Source organism: Chiloscyllium punctatum, chromosome 24 (assembly GCF_047496795.1).
Source record: "Chiloscyllium punctatum isolate Juve2018m chromosome 24, sChiPun1.3, whole genome shotgun sequence".
Lineage (NCBI taxonomy): Eukaryota > Metazoa > Chordata > Chondrichthyes > Orectolobiformes > Hemiscylliidae > Chiloscyllium > Chiloscyllium punctatum.
The window spans coordinates 75,158,272-75,186,221 of record NC_092762.1 but is presented as its reverse complement, the minus strand read 5'-3'; the positions used below and the strand labels follow the sequence as shown (position 1 = coordinate 75,186,221).

General features: G+C 42.8%; 1 protein-coding gene across 1 annotated transcript in view; it reads right to left on the bottom strand.

Annotated features, from left to right (window-relative positions):
* LOC140494705 (transducin-like enhancer protein 1) overlaps window positions 1–5,150 on the bottom strand; it is a 167,036-nt gene extending 161,886 nt beyond the window's left edge. Inside the window, exon 1 of the mRNA XM_072594209.1 lies at window positions 4,553–5,150. Coding sequence (XP_072450310.1) covers window positions 4,553–4,576 — 24 coding nt within the window. The 5' untranslated portion in view covers window positions 4,577–5,150. The remainder of the gene's footprint in view (window positions 1–4,552) is intronic.
* Between the last annotated feature and the right edge of the window lie 22,800 nt (window positions 5,151–27,950).

The window sequence follows — 27,950 nt, the reverse complement described above, 5'->3', positions numbered from 1 at the left end:
GCATTTTTGCTTTGTCTGAACGCAGCACATGCACAGGATGCAAAACGTCCGGGTTGAACAAGTTCATCCATCAGCAAGGAGCCCATGCAGAGCAAATGCTACAAAGCACCATGTTTTATATGACTCAGCTTCACTGCAGAACCAACAGACCTGACAGAACAATTCTCCTCACTGAAGTCCACTTTCCTCCCCTCAAGCTTGGTGCTTGGTCCAACATCCATATATCCCTTGCTCACCACAGTGAGCATGTGAAAAGTAAAGGAAGACTGGACCATATACATAGGAGAAAGGTGAGGACTGCAGATGCTGGAGATCAGAGCTGAAAAATGTGTTGCTGACAAAGCGCAGCAGGTCAGGCAGCATCAAAGGAGCAGGAGAATCAACGTTTTGGGCATAAGCCCTTCTTCAGGAATGAGGAAGGTGTGCCAAGCAGGCTAAGATAAAAGGTATGGAGGAGGGACTTGGGGGAGGGGCGTTGGGAATGCGTTGGTGGAAGGAAGTTAAGGTGAGGGTGATAGGCTGGAGTGGGGGTGGAGGCGGAGAGGAGGGGAAGAAGATTGCAGGTCAAGAAGGCGGTGCTGAGTCCGAGTACATACCATATATATTTCAAGATTAGAGTGGTGCTGGAAAAGCACAGCAGGTCAGGCAGCATCCGAGGAGCAGGAAAATTGACGTTTCGGGCAAAAGCCCTCAATTGCTGTCAGCCTACACAAGCTCCACTTTCAATCCCTCTACGATTGGTGGCTCCACCTTCTGCAACTCAAGCCCCAAACTTTGGAATTCCTTCCCTAAACCTAATCTACTCTCCTATAAAAAACCAGTCCTTTAGCCAAGTATTTGGCAACTTGTCTTCATATCTTTGTGCTTCAATGTCAAATCTTACTCAAGGGCATTCCTATGTTCAATCTCAGGACATGTTACAATGTTAACATGGCTCTGTAAATAACAACTGTTCTTTGGCAAATATTGTCTTCTTGAGAAGTCCATGGACCACATCTACAGTCTTCTAGCGGAAGACCTTTGGATTTTTCACAATCCTTTTACTGAACACTAGACTATAAAACATCGGAGAAGAGGGAGGCCATTCAGTCCATCAAATCTGCTCCACCATTCAATGAGATCATGATCTCATTGTCCTCCATTCCACTTAGAGATGTACAGCACAGAAACAGAACCTTCGGTCCAACTCATCCATGCCGACCAGATATCCTAACCTTATCTAGTCCCATTTGCCAGCACTTGGCCCGCATCACTCTAAACCCTTCCTATTCATATACTAATCCAGATGCCTTTTAAAGTGGTGTAAGTGTACCGGCCCCCACCACTTCGCCTGCTCTATCTCCCTAACCTTTGAATCCCATTACCAATTAAAAATCTGTCCATCTCAACTTTCAATATATTTAATGACCCAGCCTCCACAGTCTTCTGCCATAAAAAATTCCAAAGATTTACTACCTTCAGTGAAGAAATACCTCCTCATCTCTGTCTTAAATGTGACCACTTATGCTTAGATTACGTTCTCTCATCCTAAACTCCAAGGAGAAACAGCTTTCCTCGTCTATCCTGTCAAATCCCCTAGCAATAGCATCACTTCTCATTCTTCTATATTCCATTGAGTATAGGCTCAATCTACTTGACCTTTCCTCAAAGACAGTTCCTCTATACCAGCTATCAATGGGTGGGATGGTGGTACAGTGGTTAGTACTGCTGCCTCACAGCACCAGGGACCCACGTTCAATTCCAGCCTCGGGCAGCTGTCTGTGTGGAGTTTGCACATTCTCCCTGTGTCTGTGTGGGTTTCCTCTCACAATCCAAAGGGTGCAGGTCAGGTGAATTGGCCATGTTAAATTGCCCACAGTGTTAGGTGCATTACTCAGGGGAAAATGGATCTGGGTGGGTTACTTTTTGGAGGGGCAGTGTGGACTGGTTGAGCCGAAGGGCCTGTATCCACACTGTAGGTAATCAAAACTGAGTTAACCTTCTCTGGACTGCCTCCAATGCCCGTATATCCTTCCTTAGATAATGGGTCCAAAACTGTTTCCAGTACTCCAGCTGTGGCCTGACTAGTGTTTTTAGTTTTAACAAACTCTCCTACATTTATATCCTAGTCCCTTTCACAAAGGTCAACATCGCATTTCTCTTCCCTATTATCCTCCGAATTTGGATGCTAATATTTGGTGATTTATGGTTGAAAACTTCCAAATCTCTCTGTTCCGTAGCTTTCCTCAATTTTTCTCCATTTAAATAACCTCCTCTATTCTTCCTGCCAAACTTCACATTTTCCCACATAATATTCTAGCTGTCATTTTGTTTTACCCACTCACTTAATTTGTCCATTGACAACTTGACAGTGTTCTTAAAAATGTCCCCAATCTTCCTCTCTGTCCCATAACAGCACAAGGGTGACCCCTCCACTCACAGCCTTCAGGGCAGGAATTAACATTACCTCATGGCTAGGGAAGTTTGACAAATTCATTAGCAATAGTCAGTCAATAATCTCAGAATCCCCACAGTGGAAGCAGGCCATTCAGCCCATCAAGTCGACACCAGTCCTCCAAAAACCATCCCACACAGACCCACTCCCCAGCTTATAACTCTCATTTCCTTAGACTACACATCCCCTGGACACAATGGAATGGCCATTCACAATGATCCATGTAACCTGCACATCTTTGGACTGTGGGAGGAAACTGGAGCACCTAGCGAAAACCCATGCAGATGGGGGAGAATGTGCAAACTCCACATGAGGGTGGAATCAAACCCAGGTCCCTGGCGCTGTGAGGCAGCAGTGCTAACCACTGAGCCACCATGTTGCCCTCAGGATTGTCATTGTACATGTCAACCAGGATGGCAGATGTGAACTACATTGGCTTTAATTTTTCTTTCCCTCATATTTTCTTAAAAATGTCTTACATGCCACATTCACCCCATTAATCAGAAATATTCAACCTGGAGACCTACAGTGGAACATTCAGGGCAGCATAGACTGACAACATTTGAGTTCAAAAAATGTAATGTTCATCAGCGGCAGGAATGGGGACCAGAGGTCACAATCAGATGAGACATGATCTTCTTCAATGATAGGACAGGCCCAAAGGGCTGAATAGCCTACTACTGCCAATTCACACAAGCGCATGAATCATTTTGGCACTTTTAAAATATAGAGAGGCCCCCAAAATATTTCATGTTTACAGTTATGTTATATTTAACACTAAAAACACAGTCCAAACACTATAGGTATCTCCAGACCAGTTTTCAGTAAAAATTTACCCAGCTAAAAGGGGGGGGGGGGGGGGGGGAGAAGCAAAAAAAAATCAGTGAACTATGATGATCTATAAAGCACAATCATAAAGGATGGTGGACAAAAATTCAGTGACAGTTTTGTCAACAGTAATAAAGAATTAGATTTCTGTTTCAAAGATAGACATCTCCAGGGGCTTGGAAAACGGAAGCTGGTCTTCTGTCCTGCACAAGTCCATGAACAAGAGTCTAAACACTTCGACTCAAGTCATTCAGAAGAACTTAGTCGCAACCTTACAATTGCCATTAGGAAAGTGTTGACTGGGACAAGGGGAAGGTAGAGAAGGGCACGCAGCTCAGTCACCCCACGGAACCATGACCCGGAAAGGAAGTCAATGCCAAATTTCCTTTCTCGAAGTCTTAACTGGGATATACCCAATTGCCTCAAAACAAATGTTGCCGGCATAGCATTTAAAGGCGTGGTGATCGCAGGGAAACAGGGTACAGGGGAGGAAAAAAAACAGCATTCCCAATAAGTACAAGGCAGGAGTGACAGCTAAGCCCTGCCCGTATATCCAGAGCTAACAAGAGAAAGGCAAGGGCAGGGTAAGTCAGTGCACAAACAACAGCCCTGTGACAGGCACCCGGAATTATCTGACCTCTATCACTTCCCAGATGCCAATGTAAACAACTGACTGTAATTCGAGCAAGGCTTTGCTCATTGCCACACACGTGTGGGGCACATGCCCCTCGGCTCAAGAGTGCAAAGCGTGGTACAAGTCTGAGCACCGGATGGGCCTCTTTATTTCAAAAAGTCCCAAATTGATTTACCGCACGGTGTAAACAGCTTAAAATCCAATTGACTCCATATCGGGAATACACTGCTGCTCTTTCATGTGCCACTCTCTCCAACCCCCACCCCAGTTTTCCCTGCCGCCCCCCTCAGTGACCCCTCCATCTCCATTTTCTCGAGTTGTTAACTCAGGAGTTGATTCGAGTTTGCAGCGAAGGCTGGACAACGCAAGGAACACCACCAGCACAAAATGACCCTTCCGCAAAGGCACTGTTCAGAGAGAAAAACAAGCCCTCCCATCAAAGTCTTGAAACAGCAAACGAGGCTCACAATGGGAACCGAGATGATTAGCTCAGGGTGTGAGTCGCTATTAGCGATTACCCCCACCCACCGTGTTGGTATCACTTTAACTTCAGTCGGAGAGGGAGCGGGAGAGAAATAGGCCACAATATAACAAGACGGCCGCAATGTACGGAAGCGGCGGCTCTGAATAACCTTTCATGCAGGAACAAGACTTACCGATGATCGGTTGTGAGGAAACATCTTTCACGTTGCTGCTGCTGCTGCTGTAGGAAATTCTCCAGATCGCTGACGATCTTCAGAAATTACGAAACACCCCCAAATGGTATAGGTTTTTTGGGGGTGGGGGGTGGGTAGCCGCGATCAAACACAGTGCAATACAATGTTGTACATCCCCGGATCCCTTTGTTCCGATGGGCTAATTCAAACAAGCACTTCTCTGTCGGGATCAAATCATGTAGCCTTGAGGCGATGGTTCGCAATTGGCTCGTAAATCTGTCAGTAATGTCGGATATTTCTTCCACTCCCCCCCCCCAACCTCCGATCTCTCTCTCTCTCTCTCTCTTTTCCACTCGGAGTCCCGGCTGATGTATAAGAAAAGCAGATGAATGATATCAAGACAAACACCAAATAGAGAGGAAATATTTTTTTTTAAAAAAGAGGGAAGTTGGAAGGGGACAGGAAATAAAATGTAGGTGGTAAATAATAGTTTTTCGGGGTTGGGAGGAGGGGGAGGGGTAGGGGGGAAGGGGTGAGGGTGAAACTAAAGCAGGATCCGAGTGAAGTCTTTCCACTGGCAGAGCTCAGGACACGCGGTTTCCTGGAGAGAAATCTAATGTTTTCACCGCAACTCGTCAATTACCAGAGTCCCACCGACCAATAGCGAGGCCGCTCGCCCGCCCCGACCCACGTGGGCCCTCGCCACCCTCTGTCACCCATTGGCTACATTTGGGTTCCAACCATTTGGCTACATTTCTGACTTGTAGCCTTTTTCTTTCCATTCTTGCATAAAGATGTATTTATTTGGAAGATAATTAATGCTCCCAATAAGTTACCTCTTCTCTTTCCCATCCGCATAACAAAGGACACAAACAAATGCAGTAAATAAAATCATGTGAAGTACCATACGCCGCAATATAATTGATAAGAAAAGTTGTTACTTATTTTTTTTATCCGACTTCATTTTTATTTAAAAATGTAACCATTGACACTGATCCATTGAAACGCACCGCAGAGCAGGTTTGCGCAGTTTTATTTTTAACGTAAATTGCTGGGAATATTCAGCGCATGAACAGAGACTGAATAACCTTCCAACCCAAGTGGAAAGAACCTGAGGTGAAACTAGCCCAGACATAGCACTTCTAAGCCTGTCTTTTTTTTCCAAAATAAAAGGACAAACTCGTTTTGCTTATGATTACAACATCAGCAGAGCTTGGGGGAAATGCAGATTTGAGATATTCCTTGTTTGATGGAAATCAGGCCAAAACGCTCAAACTGTTCCTCCACTTCTCTCAGAGCTCGATTCCCAGTGGATAAGGTGGCACGTGTCGAGAAACCATCCTCATACCATGACTCTGCGTAATTTTCACAATCTCCCCTGCAATTCTGTGCCCAGTCAACGTTTGCAGTTTTTGCTTTTTGATTCCTGAATTTTAGTAGTTGATTTAAGAGGGTTTCTTCAGCATTTTCATTTTTTTTTTAAATTTCAGATTTCCAGCATCCGCAGTATTGTTTTATATTTCGGAGGTTTATTGCAGCCTGATAATGCATGGATTTCATAAGCGCTTGGTTTATTGCTAAGAAATGAGTGATGCAAGTCTTGTTTTATGAGACCCAAATAGAAAAGTGAAATGAATGGGGGAAATATATATAATTAACAACACAATGCATGTGAAAATTAACCAATATAGCATATTTAAATAAATAAAAGCATTCAATTAAATTGACAGAAATATTTGAAACTACATTTACGCCTTATCCTGGACAGAAAACTTGCAGAGAACTTCAATTACAATAAATATATTGTTTGGGATGGGAGTGGGGTGTGTCACCGACCAGCCAGGCACTAGAATTGACTTGTTGCAATAAAAACATTGCGTAATGAATCTACTGTTAATAGTTCGGGAGAAATTTTAGAATGGACAATGAAAGCAGCTGCCTGGAAGTGGAAGAAGTAGGAATACAGGGAGGGGATCCTGACAAACTCATTTCCTGTCGCTGAAAATTGCCTGGGGAGGTGATCTAGGATCCAGCTGAAATAATGAAAAGGAACTCAGTGAGGACTTAGATTTAGGCCAAAAGTGACAAAGGAGACCGAGGCAGGGGTCAGTTCAATCTGTGGGTGGCAAGGCCAAGCAGGACTCGAATCTAGGCCTGGGGCAGGAAGGCTTTCAGGATGTGAAAACAACTGCAGAGTGAACTAAATGTGGGAGCTCGCCATGGACAATGGCAGGAGTTTATGAAGTTACATTCAAGTGCTCAGATTTAATTTTACAGCAGTCCTGGCAAAATAATCCCACAAGGAAAATTTTGGTTCCTTGCTTGCTTTTTCCCACCTTTGGGTCTTGTTTTTTTTAATTTATTTGTTCAACAAATAGACCATCGCTGCTAGGTCAGCAATTATTGCCCATGCCTAGTTGCCCTTGACAAGGTGCTGTTAGCTGCCTCCTTGAGCCACTGCAGTCCACGTGGTGCAGATAATCCTCAGTGACATTAGGGAAGGAGTTCAGAATTTTGACCCAGTAACTGAATGAACGGTGATATCATTCCACCATCACAATGATGCGTGGATTAAAGGAGAACTTAAAAATGGTAGTATTTCCACATACCTGCTGCCCTCTTTCTTCTAGCCGATAGGGGTTCTAGATTTGGAAGGTGAGTTTTGGTGAGTTGCCACAGTGCATCCTGTAGACCATACACACTGCTATGACTGTGTGCCAGTGGTGGAGAGAGTGAATGTTTGAGGTAGTAGATGTGGTGCAACCTCATCCTGATTGTTGTCAACCTTCTTGAGAGTTGTTGTAGCTTTCTGAAAAAAATTCAAATAAACGATTGTCTTAATGTTTTTGTATAGGAATTCTTTCCATTTAATATGTCTATATCCATCTGATTAGCCCCCTTTCCTTTTCACTCCATTCCTCGACCTTTTTTTCCACAAGGCTGTTCCTCTTGCTGTTTTTCCAATTAGTTTTTATTCCTATTGCTCTGTTCCTCCTTTCTGTTGGCTCTGAGCCTCAGTACCATTTACTAGTGTTGGAATCCAACTGATGCTGGGAATGCCTCGGTTTGCAATCAACACCCCAATCACATGGAAATTTCTTGTTTCCAAGAGTGAGAGTATGGAATTCCCAAATGCTGGAAAGAGGCATCATTTTGCATTGATATTTCGCACAGTAGATCAACTGCTCTACGTATCCAACAACGAGACAGGCATAGCTGGGGCCCATACGTGTGCCCATGGCTACCCCTTTGGTCTGGAGGAAGTGGGAGGATTCAAAGGAGAAATTGTTAAGGGTGAGGACCAGTTCTGCCAAATGTATGAGAGTGTCGGTGGAAGGGTACTGTTGGGGATGTCTGGAGAGGAAAAAATGGAGGGCTTGGAGGCCCTGGTCATGGCAGATGGAGGTGTAGAGGGATTGGATATCTTTGTTGGCTACGTAGAGCAGTTGATCTTCCGTAATTACACCGGCACCACTCCCCACCTCTTCCTCTGCTACATTGATGACTGCATTGGCGCCACCTCGTGCTCCCGCGAGGAGGTTGAGAAATTCATCAACTTCAACAACACATGCCACCCTGACCTTAAATTTACCTGGACCATCTCTGACACCTCGCTCCCCTTCCTGGACCTCTCCATTTCCATTAATGACAACCGACTTGACACTGACATTTTTTACAAACCCACCGACTCCCACAGCTACCTGGATTACACCTCTTCCCACCCTACCTCTTGCAAAAATGCCATCCCATATTCCCAATTCCTCCGCCTCCGCCATGTCTGCTCCCAGGAGGACCAGTTCCACCGCAGAACACACCAGATGGCCTCCTTCTTTAGAGACCGAAATTTCCCTTCCCACGTGGTTAAAGATGCCCTCCAATGTATCTCGTCCACATCCCGCACCTCTGCCCTCAGACCCCACCCCTCCAACCGTAACAAGGACAGAACGCCCCTGGTGCTCACCTTCCACCCTACCAACCTTAGTATAAACCAAATCATCCGCCGACATTTCCGCCACCTCCAAACAGACCCCACCACCAGGAATATATTTCCGTCCCCATCCCTTTCCGCTTTCCGCAAAGACCGTTCCCTCCGTGACTACCTGGTCAGATCCATGCCCCCCGACAACCCACCCTCCCATCCTGGCACTTTCCCCTGCCACCGCAGGAACTGTAAAACCTGTGCCCACACCTCCTCCCTCACCTCTATCCAAGGCCCTAAAGGAGCCTTCCACATCCATCAAAGTTTTATTTGCACATCCACTAATATCATTTATTGTATCCGTTGCTCTCGATGCGGTCTCCTCTACATTGGGGAGACTGGGCGCCTCCTAGCAGAGCGCTTTAGGGAACATCTCCGGGACACCCACACCAATTAACCACACTGCCCCTTGGCCCAACATTTCAGCTCCCCCTCCCACTCTGCCGAGGACATGGAGGTCCTGGGCCTCCTTTACCGCCGCTCCCTCACCACCCGACGCCTGGAGGAAGAACGTCTCATCTTCCGCCTCAGAACACTTCAACCCCAGGGCATCAATGTGGACTTCAACAGTTTCCTCATTTCCCCTTCCCCCACCTCACCCTAGTTCTAAACTTCCAGCTCAGCACTGTCCCCATGACTTGTCCGGACTTGTCCTACCTGCCTATCTCCTTTTCCACCTATCCACTCTACCCTCTCCTCCCTGACCTATCACCTTCATCCCCTCCCCCATTCACTCATTGTACTGTGCTACTTTCTCCCCACCCCCACCCTCCTCTAGCTTATCTCTCCACCCTTCAGTCTCACTGCCTTTATTCCTGATGAAGGGCTTTTGCCCGAAACGTCAATTTCGAAGCTCCTTGGATGCTGCCTGAACTGCTGTGCTCTTCCAGCACCACTAATCCAGAATCTGGTTTCCAGCATCTGCAGTCATTGTTTTTACCTCATCATCCACTTTGTCTGATTGCTGTTCCATGAAGCAGTATAATATATCTACCTACATTGAAAGTACAATATATGGTTGAAAGTTGTCATTCATTTGCACTAGACATATACTGTAATATAACTCCTCCCTAGCCCAAGGGTACTGAGGACCATTGTAGTACTTGAGCGCATTCCCTAACAAACATTGACTAACTCAGCACAGACCATGCATTGAAATTGAGGTTGATGGACAGTATGACTCAGGGCAGCACATATTCTTCAAGCGATCTCCAAAATAGGAAGCTGAAATCACACATCCCAACAGCTTTTACACATATTGAACCAACCCCCATGTTTTCACAATATTATATGGAAAATCATCTTTAATTGATAGTGCAAAGATAACTATAGTTCAAAGGAATGAACTACAAACTATATGTTTTTCTTTTGGCTCTTGTACATACATATGTGTGTATTATTCAGCTTGGCATTTGTTCAGCACAAAATATACACAACATATTTTAAAATTGCACTGTTATAATGTGGAATATTTTGGCAACATACTATAATGAGTTTTTGTGTCTCACCTCTTCCTGTCATGTGATATTGACCTGTGATGAATGAACTCAGATGACCCCAAAACATTGGCCTTGCCACCAGCAGTAACAAATCACAACTTGCCAACAGTAGCAGAACAGACAAGTCCTAGCAGCAAGAGAATGTTGTATATAGTATACATAAGAAACAGATGGCTTTGCTAATGTTTTACAATACCGTATTGGGGTTCAGATAACTTAATACACAGTTCAAGGTTTGTTTTGTGGTTTCTGACATCACCTGGACTTTGAGTTTGTGGTGTAGCTGGTAACACACTCCAGGCAACCATTATTCATTTGTAGAAAATACATCTCGTGCCAACTTGTGAAAGATTGCTCCCTGTCATTTGCAACATTAGTGTTGGATATTCAGTTTTTTGGTACTTGACATTAGAATATTCATCTCTTGATTTTCATACAAAACCAGGTTATAGTCCAACAGGTCTATTTGGAAGCACTAGCTTTCAGAGCGCTGCTCCTTAATCACCTGATGAAGGAGCAGCGCTCCAAAAGCTAGTGCTTCCAGTTAAACCTGTTGGACTATAATCTGGTGTTGTGTGATTTTTAACTTTGTACACCCCAGTCCAACACCAGCGCCTCCAAATCTTGATTTTCATGAATACCACCTTTGTGTGGCAGCAGTGGACAGAGGGTAAGGGGAGAGAACCTGCTCTGCAACCTCTGACAATATTGTTTTGAGTAGATGCAAACTTAAAATAGCATGGTGGGGGTAAAGAAGGCATGCTACACTCCTTCCCATGATGCACCTGCTGCTCCAACCAGCCACATTATCTCACTGCTGCCACAAAGGATCTCCTGTGTCATTGCACATGGAATCTGGCACATGATTCTTTCGTAGTCAGACTCAAACTTCTTACTTTGAATTCCCTCCATCTACTCCACCAGTTTTCATCCTTTAACAGCTTCAATATGTCCACGTCATAGGTCCAAGCCATCTAACCTGCTCATTGTAAATCACCATGTGACTCCTGCCTATGTGAAACACCTTGGGCTTTTATGTCTTAATATTAAAGTCACTATAAATTCAAGTTGTTGGAATTAATTACTGCTGTCTGCTTATGCTCTAGGTTTATTCCTTAGCTGTTCAATAAGTGTTGTTCTGCACATGGACACCATTAATAGAATCATGGAATGCACTGGATCGTTGCATATGGATCTGAAAGGGTTATATTTGAGGAGTACAATAAGCACCACCAAGTAATGATAATGTCATATGGACTCTTGAGACACAACAGCTTCACTTTTTGAGTCTGAACATCAGGTCCTCCTTAAAATTTCTGCAACAATCTACAATGTCATACCAACATAACCTGTAACTAGTTGCTAACATGCAATAAAATATATATTGTTAACTGCAAGAGACTCTTCTAGTTTTCCTCTACTGCACTAGACCAAAGAGGCCCTGTACTCTCCTGCATGAGAGTAACAATTTATAGAGTCATCGAGATGTACAGCACGGAAACAGACCCTTCAGTCCAACTCATCCAGATATCGTAAATAAGTCTAGTCCCATTTGTCAGCATTTGGCTCATATCCCTCTAAAACGTTCCCATTCTTATACCCAATGTCACAATTATATCCGTCTCCACTACTTCCTCATTCCATCCTCTGTATGAAAATGTTGCCTCTTAGTCACTGTTAAATCTCTCCCTCGTCACTTTAAGCCTATGCTGTCTAATTTTGGACTCCCCTAAAGACCTTGGCTATTCACCCTGCCCATGTCCCTCATGATTTTATAAACTCCTATAAGGTCCCCCATCAGCCTCCGATGATCCAGGGAATAAAGTTCCAGCCCATTCATCCTCTGCCTTAAGCCCAAGCCCTCCAATCCTGGTAAATTTCTTGTAAATCTTTTCTGATCCCTCTTAAGTTTTACAATATCTTTCATTTGGCAGAAATACCAGAATTGAATTGAGTATTCCAAAAGTGGCTTCACTAATATCCTATCCAGCTGCAACATGACATCCCAACTCCTACACTCAGTGTACTCTTCACCTCTCTGTCTATCTGTGATTTTCAAGGAACCTGCACACCTAAGTCTCTTTGTTCAGCAACACTCCCCAGCACTCTACCATTAACTGTATAAGTCCTGCCCTGGTTTGCATTACCAAAATGAAACACCTCAGATGTATCTAAATTAAATTCCATTTGCCACTCTTCAGCGCATTGGCCCATCTGATCAAGGTCCCGTTGTGCTCTGAGATTACCTTCTTCATTGTCCACTGCACCACCAATTTTGGTGTCATCTGCAAACTTAGTAACTATTCTTCCTATATAATTTTATATTCAGTTGGCTAGCTCCCTCTGGATCCCATGTGATTTAACCTTAATAACCAGTCTACCATGTGGAACCTTGTCGAATGCATTGCCTAACTCTATATATGCAATGCGTACCACTCTGCCTTCATCAATCTTCTTTGTCACCTCTGCAAAAAACTCAGTCAAGTTAGTGAGACAATTTCCCATGCACAAAGCCATGTTGACTATCCCTAATCAGTCCTTGCCTTTCCAAATACATGTAAGTCCTGTCCCTCAGAATCCACTCCAACAACTTATCCACCGCTGACACAAGGCTCACTAGTCTACAGTTCCTTAGTTTTTCTTCCAGCCTTTCTTAAATAGTCGCACAACATTAGCTAACCTCCAGCCTTCCAGCACCTCACCTGTGGTTGTCGATGATGCAAATTTCTCAGCAAGGGGCCCAGCATTCTCTTCCTTAGTTTCACACAAAGTTCTGGGAAAAACCAACTTCATTATAAGTAGCAACTCAAACGGCATAGTGCACTGGTATGCACATAGAATGGGAATGAGACCACTTCACCCTTCATGTCTGCCAGTTTTTTGTGTAGAGATATTTAATTAACTTTAGTCTTCTATTGCACTATACATTATTTCCCTCAAGTATTAACCGATTCCCCCTTGAAAGTTACTTTGGAAATTATTGAAATTTATAAATTTATAATTTTTTTGCAATCAAGGCGTCATTAGTGTGCGAAATTCTCTTCCTGAGGGAACAGTGGAAGCAGGGTCATTGAATATTTTTAAGACTGAGTTATTGAAGTTATTAATTAACAGGGATGTTGAGGTGTGTAAGGGATAGGCAGGAAAGTAAAGTCAAAATCACCCATAGTTTTATCATACGGTGGAGTAGACTCCAGCAGCCAAATAGTCTGTGCCTCCTTCCTAATTTACATGCTCATGTGTCCATATGTACTGTAATCTGCTTCAACCATGTTTTCCAATGTGTTTCAGATCACAATAACGCACAATGTAAAGAAACATGTTTATCGACCTCTGGATTTTAAAGCCAATTAAGTAAATCTGTGCCCCGCGTGTATAGTCACTGGAGTGTTTCTTCTTACTTATTATATCAAAAGTGACTAAACACATCCTCAAATGTCTTCAGCCTTCCCTGTTTGAACAATCCTAGCTTCTCAATCCCAACTGAAGTTCCATGTTTGTTGTGCCTTTTTTAGTGAATCTCTTCTGAGCCATCTCTAAGGCATCACAGTGTGGCTGATTGGTCCTGGAATGGGAGTGGCAGGCAGTATGTATAAGAGCATGATCTGGCATTCTTATCTTTTCAATATAGAATTTTGAAAACATACTTCAGAGAAATTAGACAGCAATCATTTTAAATAATCTCATAGCAAACTGATGAAGTAAAATGTAACTTTGGGGAAGGGAGCAGAGGATTTAGAACATTTACTAAAATGCAATACAAATACATATGACCTAAAAACATTGCCCAACAGCTGAACCACTGCAATGATTGTTTGACTGCCAAATGACGTTGATTTCAACACGTAAGTGATTCCTGTCAATGGCATGACTCATACAATGGGTTTTAAGGCAGTTGCTGAGACTGGGGAACAGGCAGACTAGTAGGAAACTCCAGGTCAGGCATTGATAGTATCAGACTTGTAGAAATTTTAAAAATCTATCTTTGTGGTTTCTTGACCACACCCGTAGTTCAATAGTGTACAGGTTAAGCATGATAAATCTTACCTCCACTAAATGTTGATACTGCAGCAATCCTTGTCAAACAATGAGCTTAGTTTGAAGTCCTGAGGTCAGAGGATAACATTTAAATAAGGATTTAAACAGGAGGTAAGTGCTGCATAAAAGTAAAGAATAGAATATGGTGTGAGAAGTGTAGGGAGTGGGGCTTTTTGTATTTTTCTGTTCCACCCACAAGTTAATCACTTTAAATGATTCAACGTCAAACAAACATTAAGAATCTGGAGAAATTATTCTATGTCTCTTTCTTTTCTGAAATCATGGGATAGCTTCATACGATGAATACCTTTAAACCTGCTTCTTCTAGAATAACCTAATCTTTTTATTGAGGTACCTAGTTGTTTCTTAAATCAGTGTGGGGCCCAGCCCTCATGGCAACCCTCCCCAAAAACTACCATCATTTTATCTTGTGCGGAATGGACAAATCTATCATTTGCTTATATTTTTTGATCGAGAGGTGCCTCATTTATAGAATTAATTTGCTTTAACAGAACATTGTTTTTATTTCTTTCCATTCACCTTCACCCCAATGTTAATCTTGTTTCCCTTCTGTTTCCAGTCACTCACACAAGGGGACAGTTCTAGTATTCTGCCTCAGTAATCAACACAGTTTAGTAGGTTGCAAGAGCTGTATATGTCTGTGTAGCTATAGTACATACTGCTAATTTCTCTCTGTTGCCTTCTGCGTGTTCACATTTTTAAAATTTATTCATGGCATCTGGGCTACACTGACATCATTTACTGTCCATTTCTAATTGCCCTTGAGAAGGTTGTGGTGTGCTGCCTTTTTGAAAGTGCTGCAGTCCATTGGATATAGGGACACCCACTGTACTGTTCATAACAAATTTCCACAACTTTGACCCAGTAACAGTGAAGGATTGGCAATATTGTTCCACGTCAGGATGGTTTGCAGCTCGCAGGGGAATGTGAAGGTGATGACTTTCCCAGTGCAACTCCTGTCCTTGTGCTCCAAGGTAGTAGAGATTTGGAAGGTGCTGTCTAAGGAGACCAGGTGAGTGCTTCTCCCAGTTTTTACACACTGCTGCTACTGTGCATTGGGGGTGTAGGGAGTGAATATTGAAGATGGTGAATGGGGACTGCAAAGCAAGTGGGTTGCTCTGTCCTAGATGATAGTGAGCTTTTTCGAGTGATCTTGGAGTTGCACTCATTGAGGCAAAAGTTTCATCAGACTCCAAACTTGTACATTGTAGATGGTGGAAAGGCATTATGATTTGCTGAATAGGAAAGGCTTAGAGGGATATGAGCCAGGTGCTGGCAAATGGAATAGATTAGGTTGGGATATCTGGTCAGCATGGACGAATTGGACCGAAGGGTCTGTTTCCATGCTGTACATCTCTATGGCTCTATGACCTGGTATTACTGAATTTCCGAACTGTTTGCAACTAGTCTATTGTATAGTCGATCTGTGCAAGGTCATCCTGCGACTTGTAGCCATTTCATTGCTGCTGTGCGTAGCATTATTTACCTTTCCATTTCTGAGTTTCAACAGCCAGTGGACAAGCCAGTAGTAAAAAATCAAATGTCACATTTATGCGTAGAGAAAGTGAGGACTGCAGAGGTGGGAGAGTCAGAGTTGAAAACTGTGGCACTGGAAAAAGCACAGCAGGTCAGTCAGCATCCAAGGAGCAGGAGAGTCGATGTTTCGGGCATGAGTCTTTTATTAGGAATGTGGAGGGGTGAAGGGGCTGAGAGATAAATTGTGCATGCACATTCTTTTAAAGTCACAATCTGGCACATGTAATGCTTACCTCATGTCATCAGTGTTGAAGAGCCCATCAGTAATGTAAAGTTATGAGGCACCAAGCAGCTGGGGTTTAGGGATTCTTCATTTTCAATGATTTATGTTGAACAAAGAACTTCAAACTTCAACATTTTCACTCATTCATCAGAAAGTTCGAAAGGAAAATATATTAACAACCATATTTTTTCACAGATATTTTGGCTTAATTTCAGAAGACCAGTCGGCTACCAGAATCTACTCACAAAAGTGGAGAAACGTTTCAGTTTATAATAAAGCTGATACATGCATGAAGCTCTTCGAGAAGGAGATCTTAGGCTTCTGATCTTTTTGCCCTTTATTCTTTGAAAGGATGTGGGCATCACTGATAAGGCCAACACTTGCTGCCCTTCCTTAGAACTGAATGATTTGCTCAGCCATTTCAAACAAGAGATAAGAATCTATGAAATTACTGTGGGTCTGGAGACAAGAATGGGAGATTTCCTTCTCTAAATGGCCTTAGTGAACCAGATGAATGACAATTGATATGACCTCTGTAAATAATAAAAAGTTTTCTATTCCAGGTTTATTTATTGAATTGAAATTCTAATATTGTGAGAATTGAACCCTTGTCTTCAGGTAATTCATTAGACCCAATGACAAAACTACTATGTAACCATCTCCCCTGGTTTTCTGTTTACTTTAATTATCTATCAAGTGCAACCCCTTTATGATGGGACTTATTAAAGGTGACAAGTCTTTTTCAACAACAATCACAGTGTGCACTTACAGTATAAGGAAAATCACTGTAATGTCCCTACCTCAAAAACAATAGATCCAGTTTCAAGTACCATCTGCCCCAGAGGTGTGTCACAACATGTCTGAACAAGTTGATTAAAATATCTACAAAGACTACGGTCTCCATCTACAGAAGGTTTACAGAGTCTCAAAGGCTGTTGTGATGAAGTGGTAGTGTTCCTGCCTCTAGGCTGGAAGCTCTGTAATCAAGCCCCATCTGTTCCAGAAGTGTGTTATGAATTCATTGAAGTAACTATACTAAATCAGCATTTTTAATGTGATAAAATATGCCAAGGCACTTCACTGTGGTAAAGCGAAATTTGATACTGAGCAACATAATGAAATATTAGGTCTGGTGTCCAAACCTTGGACAAGTAAATAGTCTTTAAGGTTGCCTCAAGGAAAAAAGAGACGTGGAGAGGCTTATGGAGTGAATTTCAGAGCTTGGGACCCTGGCGGTGGAAGGTATGGTGAAGAAAATAAATTTGAGGATGCTTAAGAGGCCAGAATGAGAGAGTATGGATATCTAAGAGGATTTTCAGGCTGAAGGAGATTACAGATTTCATCACCTGAAAAGGAAAATACCAATGAATCATCTATGAAGATTGGGGTTTTTTGCCTTTTAAAATTAAGCATTTTTAAATTCAGCATGATGACCATGACACGTAATTTGTTCTTCAGTTGTTCATGAACAGAAAATAATCTATTATCTGTACTTTATTAAGAGTGTACACCTCATCTTCTCAACACATTAAAATCAATCAGTAACACTGCAAGTGAAAGGATTGTAATGTTACTTGGCCTAGAGATGGTGTTGTAAACTCTCATAGCTTGTTAGAGCAAACATAGTTCCCACCAAAACTGAGTCAGGCCATGGGGATTTTATTCATGCTTGTTTCCTGTGCCCAACATAAATTTGTTATACTCCAGATGTTACACTTCAAAGAACCATGCTTTGTTACAGATGCATAAACAAACTTTATAATAAGAAAGGAAAACAATTATTTTGTGCTGAGAGCTAACTTGGAGCCAGAAACACACAATTAGTTACAATTACCTAGAGTTGTTCATTTACACTGTCTCATCCCAGGCAATAATCAAGAAGTTTCCAAAAATGATAGCCATGTTAACATAGCTCCATTTGAGCATTTTAGCCAAGTTGCAGGCTATCTTTCAGAAATACCATGGAAGATCACTTGCTCTATATGAATTGTTTAAATAGTGAGGCCATTGTGTGTGAAAATTCTTAATTTCCTCTGAAACTACATCCAGCAGCAGGCAGAGCAGACTACTCCCATCATTACGAAAATGTTCTAAGCATTTTCTACATGGTAGTTAATAAGTAAAACATATTTGGAAAGTTGTTTATCACCTAGATAAAATAAGTAAGTGTTAAATACCAGACATTAGAGGATATTGTGAGTATTGATGGAAGTCAGAAATTGTCCATTAAAACAATGTTATCTTATGGATGTATAGTTCTTTTCATGTATCTGTAAGACAGTATAGGAAGATTGGATGATGCAAACAGTGGTTTATAACAAGTGCAAGAAAGTGCAAATGTAACGAATCTGATAAGTAAGCACTGTAATTCACCAATAATTTTAACTACATAGTGTCTTTTATTCTTCTACACATTCTTTATAAATCGAGGAAGATAATGAATGTCTTGATGTTTTCTTTGCACTTTTTGATGGTTGACTTGATTCTAGAATTTATACAGTAGATGTAGTGTAGACCACATGAATAATTGTGGAACAGACACACAGAATGCTAGAGAAGCTCAACAGGTCTGAGAGCATATGAGGAGAAATTCTGAAGAAGAGTCATACTGAACCTGAAAGATTAACTCTGTTTCTCTTTCTGCTGGTGCTGCCAGACCTGCTGAGTTTCACCCACATTTCCTGTGTCTGTTTCAGTTTTCCAATATATTGTTTTATTTGAAAAGATAATCGTCTTAAAAAAGACTCAAATAACTTTTCTGATGTTAGGTCGTTTGTCTGAATCAATAAATCTTTCTCACATTGCTGCCTGTCCTGCTTATTGTTTCCAGGATTTCTGAATGGTCACCCAATTTTCTGATTTTTTAAAAAGTAATTTCAGGCATGGATTTTGCATAGACTCAGGAAGCCCAGTTTGCTTCCTTGGAACCCTGGAAAGTGAATACAAATAGTCTGGGAATAGTGCAAAACAGGCTGCGGACTCAGTATCACCTGCTTTACGATATCAGATAATGTCAAGCTTTACCCCAAATGGTGAGACCTAATAATTGCATGGAAGTGATGAAAGCAGCATCAAGATAAAGAGACAAATATGTAGAAAGCCTTTTTTTTAAATGATCAGATGATATCACCAGCTACAGATAAGTTACATATTGAAAACAAAGGAAATGTGTGTGTGTGTGTGTGTAATTTCTTTATATTTATCACACAGTGCAAAGACATGTGTTCAAATCCCACTACAGCAGGTGGTGAAATCTAATTCAATAAAAATCTGGCCGAATGGTGACCATGTATCCCTTGTTGCTCGTCATGAATACTCTTTGTTTGCCAATACCCCTCAGGGTAGCAAATCTGCTGTCTTTACCTTGTCTGTCCTATATATGATTCGAGGCCCACAGCAATATGGTTGACACTTAACTACCCGCTGAAGTGGACCAGCAAGCCATTCAATTCAAGGGGCAATTAGTGATGGGCAAGAAATGTTGGCCCATCCGTGACTGAATAAGAACTGGTATACACTTATCATCACAGAACAACCCGGTGCACCTACTCCAAATGAGATAAGTTACATCTGGTAACATGTAACCAGTGTAATGGAAACATGACTAATACTTATATTCAAAACTTAGTTGTTGGAATGAATGCTTCTTATGTTGCTGGATCTCACCTTTGCAAACAGTGCTACAGCAGAGTGGAACTCCCTTCTATTTTTGGTTGATTTTTCTCCATTGGAATATGTGAGCAAGGTCATGTTGTCAGGCTTACCTCTGCATCTTATATTCTTCTTCATGTACAGAGCCAAGTTGGGTATGGTTCTCTCATGGGTTCATGACTTATATTAGCTTACACAGATGATCTCTTGGACAGCAGGATTTGGCTTGAGTGTGCGCAGAGAAACCAATTGAGGTTTTGGGTGAACCTAATACAACAGTTTAGCTGCTCAATTTGCAGCACTGGGAGAAGTCAGGGAAAAACCATTCCATTTTACAGTCAACATTCAAAACCTAAGGGAAAATCTCAATCACACTATCACTGTAAAACACATGTCAGTAGACTGAGAAGCTGTTGAGGTTGGAAAGGAACAGGAAACATGGGTTCAACCAAGTTCACATTACAATAATTTGAACTGAGTTATTAGAAAAAGAGATGGAATGTTAGTGCAACCTCAGGGACTCTACTAGAGTACAAACTTTAGCAATTTCTTCATTTCCAACATCAATCAAATTATGGATGATTAACCAACATCTGGTTTTCCATTTATGAATGGTAAAATATTGTCACACAAATGGAGTAGGAGGATCCTGTTTCAAGGTAGCTAAGTTGTTTGTAATAAGGAATTAACATATGTCATTTTAGTGTGCGCTGGAAACAGAAGGGTATTTGTTAGTAGAAATCTGTCAATAATTTGAAGGGGTAATGCCTTCCTACAGAAATATGCTGAGCAAGCCTTCCATTGTGTATTTCACAAAGTCTGCATATCACTTCCATCACAATTGTAGCAAGATATTAAAGTTACTGGATTAGTCATCCAGGATCTCGGATTATTGCTCTAAACCATGACTTAAACTTTCACCATGGAATGGGGTATCTTTAATTTATTAATTGATCTAGAATAAAATACCTATCTCATTACTGTTATAAATCTGGTTCACTAATGTCCTTTGGGAAAGGAAATCTGCCATCTTTACCTGGTCTGGCCAGATGTACTCCAATGTACACCTGTATGGTTGACTCTTAACTGCCCCTTAAAATTATCCTGGCAAGCTGGATTGAATGATAACAGAAATAACACATTGTATGCCTTCAATAGTTGAGGAGGTGACTCTCCACCACTCTAATGGTCAGTTTCAGATTAGATTCTCTACAGTGTGGAAACAGGCCATTTGGCCCAACAAGTCCACACTGACCCTCTGAAGAGTACCCCACACTAACCTACTTCCCTACCGTATATTTATCCTATCTAATGCACCAAACACTATGGACAATTTAGCATGGTCAATTCACCTGGCCTGCACATCTTTGGATTGTGGGAGGAAACCGGAGCAGCCAGAGGAAACCCACGCAGACATGGAGAGAATGTGTAAACTCCACACAGACAGTCGCCCGAGGCAGGAATTGAACCTAGGTTCATGACGCTAACCACTGAGCCACCATGCCACCCCCTCTTGTGGAGCAGTTCCTGGTTTTGTCAGGGAAACATACATTCCTAAAATAAGTAATTAAAGAAGAAATGGTAGACCTACCCAACATGCTGTATACCATTTATTAAAAGGTATATTTTGTGATGACTCATGTAATTTCACATTTGTCTCTCTGTTTTCAGAGCCATGCTCATAGCATAGAGGAGGGGGCACTCACAGCATTGACCTAATATGTTTTCAAACAGCTGCAATAAAAGTAGCATCCTTTTTACAGTCCCTAGGATAAACCCTTTAATCAGGTGCAAAGAGCATCTGTTCCAGTGCAATATAAAGATTCCTGCCTCATGCTTGTTCCTCCCAACTCAGTCCTTCTGCAAACAAAACCCCTCTGTCAGTCTTAGTTTCCACCCGGGTTACAGCAATATGGGTTGGCGAGCAGATCAGTGCTGGAATAAATTTCACCAGAGGTCTTGCTGAGAGGACAAAACAGCAGGGAGTCGGAAATAAGGCTATGAGCGCAGGCTCACATTACCAGCTCCATCAAGGTGCTTCACATCATTTCCAAGTGAGTGATGCCGTAACATGTTTTCCAGATGCATTGCATTTCTTTAAAAAAATGAAATTATTATTAGAGCTGCTTTGAAACTTGGCTCTGAAACCATCCATTAAAAGGGGCAGTGTCATCAAGGCCTGATGACTGCAAGGACTCTTTAATTTGGTTATAAACAGAGACAGGCATGTTACTGCAATCAGCGTGTCACTCGTAATTTATGATTTTGAACTCAAATTTGATTTTTAAAAAATTGCGATGATGTTGAAGTAGGAACGGTGCTTGTTGCAGCACAGATTTAGCAAGACATTTTCATTTCCAGGTCCAGCTTGGCTGGTCAAAAATCTTTTTAATAATGCCCTTTTAGTTTACTTGACAGTGAAGAGGCTGTTCGTGCATTTTATAATATTTTGATCAGCTGACATTAACATTCCCACTTCCTTTGAGTTAGTTTTTAGTGTGGATTTTCCATGTAAGATTTCTTGAAACTTTGATTAGTAACTCTGTCTTAATAATGCATTAGAGAATTCGGCTGGTCACTGTTTCGACATAGCCTGGATCCACTTCTGCTCATCTACAGCTGAAACGCTCACCCGTGCCTTGTAACTGTAAGCCTTCACTCTTCCAGAGCATTGTGGAATTGCCCCCACATTTGTAAACTTGGAATCATCCCAAAATTCGCCTTCCCATGTTTTAACTTGAGTCAAAAAGTATGGCGCTGGAAAAGCACAGCAGGTCAGGCAGCATCCGAGGAGCAGGAGAGTCAATGTTTCGGCAACCAACCCTTCTTCAGGAATGTGATGATGAAGGACTTATGCCTAAAACGTCGATGCTCCTGCTCTTCGGTTGCTGCATGACCTACTGTGCTCTTCAAGTGCCACACTTTTCAACTCTGATCCCAAGAATCTGCAGTCCTCACTTTCTCCTATATCCTAACTTGGAACAAGTTCCATTCACCTATCACCCTAGTGTCCAAGTGACCAATACAGGTTCTCAATTACACTACATCTTCAATTTAAAGCATTCATCCTTGGGTAGTGATAATGGAAGCAAGGGTGATTCCACCTGCTAGCAATGGAGGTAGTTTGTTGAAGACTTCTGTGAATGCTAATGAATCACTTGCCAATCTGCCACTTGGGCAGCACGGTGGCACGGTGGTTAGCACTGCTGCCTCACAGCGCCAGAGATGCGGGTTCAATTCCTGCCTCAGGGAACTGACTGTGTGGAGTTTGCACATTCTCCCCATGTCTGTGTGGGTTTCCTCCGGGTGCTCCAGTTCCTCATACGTCCAAAAATGTGCATGTAGGTGAATTGGCCATGCTAAATTGCCCATAGTTGGGTTGGTGGTGGGTCGGTGTGGACTTGTTGGGCTGAAGGGCCTGTTTCCACACTGTAAATAATCTAATCTTCATGAGGCTGCAGCGCACCTTCCCTGGCAATCAAGAGCAGGGGTTACTGCTTGGCAGGAGCTGTCAGCCAATCAGAGGTTGGTAGCATTTTATTGCTCAGCATTGCCACTGAGGACATGGTGGCTGGTGCCAGCACTACACCTACCCAAGGTCTAGAGTCACCCATAGACCTAGGAGCAGGTGAGAGATGGCAGGACGGGATAGGTGGGGTGTTGGCAAACATATTCTGCAGCAAGTCCAGGAGTGTAGCTCTTAATGCTATTCCCCCATTACACACACACACACACACACACACACACACGTGTGCACGCATACATTTCCCTCCCTATATTTGGTCAATCAGATACTGTGTACCCCAGAGAAGGGAACCTCTAGTTCATCCTCCACCTGGGACGCACTGCTTACATGTTGAGTCACGACCCAGCCATTTTCTGAATACTGCTGATGCTGGGATAAGGGCCTTAAAGGGAATATTAATTGCCTTATTAAAAGTTTCAGTTGGTATCACGGGGCCTTCCCACCACACCCCTAATCAGAGCAGAAGCAGAAAAATGGTAAGGTCCCTACTCTCCTGCCTGATTAAATGCTTACCCACCATCAAACTCGCCATAGGGGAAGGCATTCAGTTCTGCCCTTTGTTTCCAAACTTTTCCCTGACCCTGATCCTTCCAATCTCCTCCAGTCTCACAACTGTCTGAGTCATCTCTAATTCTGACATCTTCAACATTCCCAATTTTAATAATTAGTGGCTGTGGACTTGGACCCCAAATTCAGGAAGTCCTTTCCTAAATCTCACTCTCTCTCTCTCAATTTGTTCATTTAAAATGCTTCTTAACATCTACTTCTTTGACAAAGGTTTTGGTCATCTGCCCCAATATCTCTTTATGTGACTTGGTTTAAGCTCTGACTCCTGAACTAGTCCATCAATGAGAACTATAGAGATGATATTAATAAAAGAGTGTGTTAGAATCAATTTTGGTTTGCCCTGGTACTTGTATGTACCCAGTGTGTTGGAAATTAGCTCCATAGATCAGAAAAGGCCCAAGTTCAATCAGTAGTTCAGATTAAATCTGTGGAAGTCAGATCTGGGCAGTGGAAGAGATAATGGGGGAGGGTTAATGCTGTTGGAACTGGTATCATTTATCAGAATGCAGTGTACTGATACTGGTTTTAACGCTCCCGAAATGGAATATATACAAAATCACCAGTCTCTCTTCTGATCGTGATTTAGTAACACGCTTTGGACAAGGTATGTGTGTGCATGAATGCCAGGGAAATCCAAGACTGCCTCTCTGTTGCGTCTCCCTGCCTTTGTTCAATAGCCTGCTGAGTTTTATTGTTAGAAGTCACACAGAGAAGAATGATGAGAGGAGTTGCTTCTGCAAGCACAGTAGTTTAACATGAATCGTCACCTGCAGCCATGCAAAGGAGGAGAGCCCAGACAGGAGTCTGTACACACTCGGAGATAAACTGCTGCCCTATCACACTTCCCTCTAATCTGAGACAGTCAGGTTTTGAATCATTCCTCCAAGTTGGAGTGGGAAAGACAAGAGAAATAAATGAACTGTCATGGCATCGGGATGGCAAATAGTGTTCTTGCTCTACTCAATGTAGGGATAACCAATGTTAAATAAAATATTTGCTTCATCTAAAGGCGTTAGTGTTAATATTGCAGTCGTGAAATATAACCACACTGAAGGGCATAGAATCATAGAATCTCTACAGTGTCGAAGAAGGCCATTTGGCCCATCAAGTCCACTTTGACCCTCCGCAGAACATCCCCTCCCCCAACCCTATTCCTATGACCCTGCATTTCCCATGACTAACCCATCTAGCCTAAGTTAAAAATCACATAATACCAGGTCATAGTCCAACAGATTTATTTTGCAAGTCCAAGCTTTAGGAGTGCTATTCCTTCGTCAGGTAGCTCCAAAAGCTAGTGTTTCCAAATAAACCTGTTGTACTATAACCTGGTGTTGTGTGATTTTTAACTTTGTCCATCCCAGTCTAACACCAGCACCTCCACATCACGGCGATCACCTCGCCTACACATCCCTAGTCACGATGTGCAAGTTAACATGGCTAACCTGCATCTCTTTAGACTGTGGGAGGAAACTGGAGCACCCAGAGGAAACCCACACAGACACAGGGAGAATGTGCAAACTCTGCACAGCCAGCTTGCCTGAGGGTGGAATGGAACCCAGGCAGGTTGGAGGATGACCTTTCTCCACCCAAGCACACTCAGGTCACCTGTTAAGGTAGTAATTTGCATTTGGTGAAGTTGACTGTTTCCATGCATGATTGTTCAATTTGCTTAGGGCTGGTAATAAATTACTAATGAACAGGGAGAGCACATGGTTGCAGTTGAACATTCCAATCAAAGTGGCTGATTAAAGCTACTGAATCAAGGACTATTACCCCTGCAGCTCACTCGTGTGCAGGCTAGCGATTAAGAAAAAAAAATTAACAGAAGTAAATCCCTGCAGTCACCTCGTTGTAGGTCAAGCCAGTCAGTTCTATTTAAGTCAAAACAGCTGAATGGTGTTCCTGAAGTATTGTAGTGGAGCTAATGCAGCAACATTCACACAACGTCCCCGATTCTACTCTCCTGAATGACAGTTGGCTAGAAAGAAGTAAACTCCTCGAAGCGACAGGGGCTTACCAGCTGAGTTATATTCAGCCCTGTGGGGCCTGATTGGTCAGGACTTGCTGGAGTACAACAGTATTCTTTCTGGCAGATAGCATGTCCAAATCCATGAGGAAAAATATCATCACCTCATGTACCAGCAGAAGGGGGAAGAGGGAGGAAATTAGAAATTAGTGACAAATTTCACTGCTGAATGCAGACTATAAAATCCTACCTAAGGTCATCGCCAATTTAAATGGGGGTATGTTTAGTTATTTGACCCTCCTCGTGCCTCAAATACAAGTAAATGCAGTCTAGTATGTGCACGAGATGTTTTTGGTTTGTTGGATAGAGTCAAACCCAAATTGTTGTTTGTTTCCTTGTTATGCTACTGTACAGAATCGAACTGCGTTTGTGACTATGTACATACACAAAGTGACTTTTCATGAATGAAGTATATTTTTTGAAATAAAGATAATCGCCAACTGGGTCAGGTCTGCTCTGGGATCAATGACTCACCCTGACCAAACCTATGCTCTACCGGCCAGGATGATATCTGAGAGCTTCGCGTTCCTCAGGGATATGATCACCTATGTACAGGACAGGGCTGCACCACGAGAAGTCCTTTGATAAAATATCACATTTCTAAATGTGGGACGTGCTCTCGAAAATGGAGGCTTTGGGGAGGGAATCTGCAATTAGATTTGACCGAGTTACACCAACATCCACCAACAGGTGGGAATCAGAAACCTTAACGATCAGACCCAGCGTTAGGCATGGCAGCCTGCTCTCTCCTGCCTTGCTTGTGCATTGTATAGAGCCTTTTGCTGAGTCTATTAGGAACAATGTGAGCCTGAGAAGGGTGACTATTCTAGGTAGCAAGGGCCTGAAGGTCAAAGCCTCCCTGTACATGGATGACATTGCCATTTTCTGCTTGGATCCGCTGTCAGTGTTCAGACCCACGATTATCTGCGAGCAGATCCCGGGAACGAAGATAAATCGAAGCAAGAGTGAGGCCATGTTCTTTGGGAACTGGGCCGATTGATCCCTCAGGACAGATTACCTGAATGTGCTGGGAATATGGTTTGGAGGGGCTGGGGCATGCATAAAACATGGGAGGAAGATATTGCCAAGGTCAGGCAGACACTGGGCTTTTGGGAGCACTGATCCCTCTCCATTGAGGGTAAAAGCCTCATCATCGGGGGTGTGAGGCACTGTCCCTGCTGTTGTATGTGGAGCAGGCCTGGCCCATTCGCAGAACCAGCTGCACTGTTGCAGTGATCCTAGCCATCTTCCATTTCACCTGGAGGTCTAAGATGGAGCCAGTCCTCAGGGACACCATGTACAAAGTTCTGGGTAAGGGGGAGTAATGTACCCAACACTGCTCTCATCCTGATGGCAATGTGTGTGTGCAGGTGCATCAAGCTGTGCGTAGACACTCAGTATGCAAACACCAAGCGTCACAACGTACTGACAAAAATGGGACTGGCCTTGTTGCCAAGCAGTTGGACCGCTCCATATCACCTGCTGATCGTAGAGAAACACCTTTGACCACAAGTCCATCAGGAAGTGGTCAGCATGTAACGTCCTGGAGACCCTGTGGGAAAAGAAGAGGGTGGATCCTGTTGCGATGTTCCCCGAGTAGATTGTCAAAGTCATTTTGTCAGAATACTGCATCACCAGAACTTTCCAACAAGCATCAGGACATCATTGATTTGGTGGCAAGAAGGGCATTGTCTGTCAGATACGCTCTGTATGCCTGGACTCTCTGGTTCACCACACACTGCCCTTGAAGTGTGGGAATTGTCCTCAACTGTGTCTGGAGGACCACCAACTTAGTGAAAGATGCTTTTTGGTCTGCCCGAAATTTGTTATCTCCTAGACTGAGGAGTTGACCCTGAATGAATGTTGGTAAAAACAAGGACTGCAGATGCTGGAAAACCGTGAATGAATGTTGCAGACCAGTACATTCCAAGGTCCAGGGGTACTTGCTGAGGGACACGTTAATGCTTGGGGCAGCTGCTGCCAAAGCAGAGTGGCAAAGACCACGATCTAATGACTTTCAGTCAAAGTATAATGGGGGTCCATTCAGTTATCAGGCCCACCTTGTGCCTCAAACGTATGTAATTATAGTCTTGTATAAGTAAGAAACGTGTTGGGTTTATCTCTCCATTTGTAAAGACTGTACAGAATTGAACTATTCTAGTGACTTTGTATGCATATAAAGAACTTTTTATGAATAATGCATATCTTTGAAATAAAAAAATGTTGGCTAGGTCAGTTGCTTGGATGGCTGGTTTCTGATATAGAATAAAGCTGACAGCGCAGGTTCAATTCCCACACTTGCTGAGGTCACATGAAAGTGCTAACTTCTTGA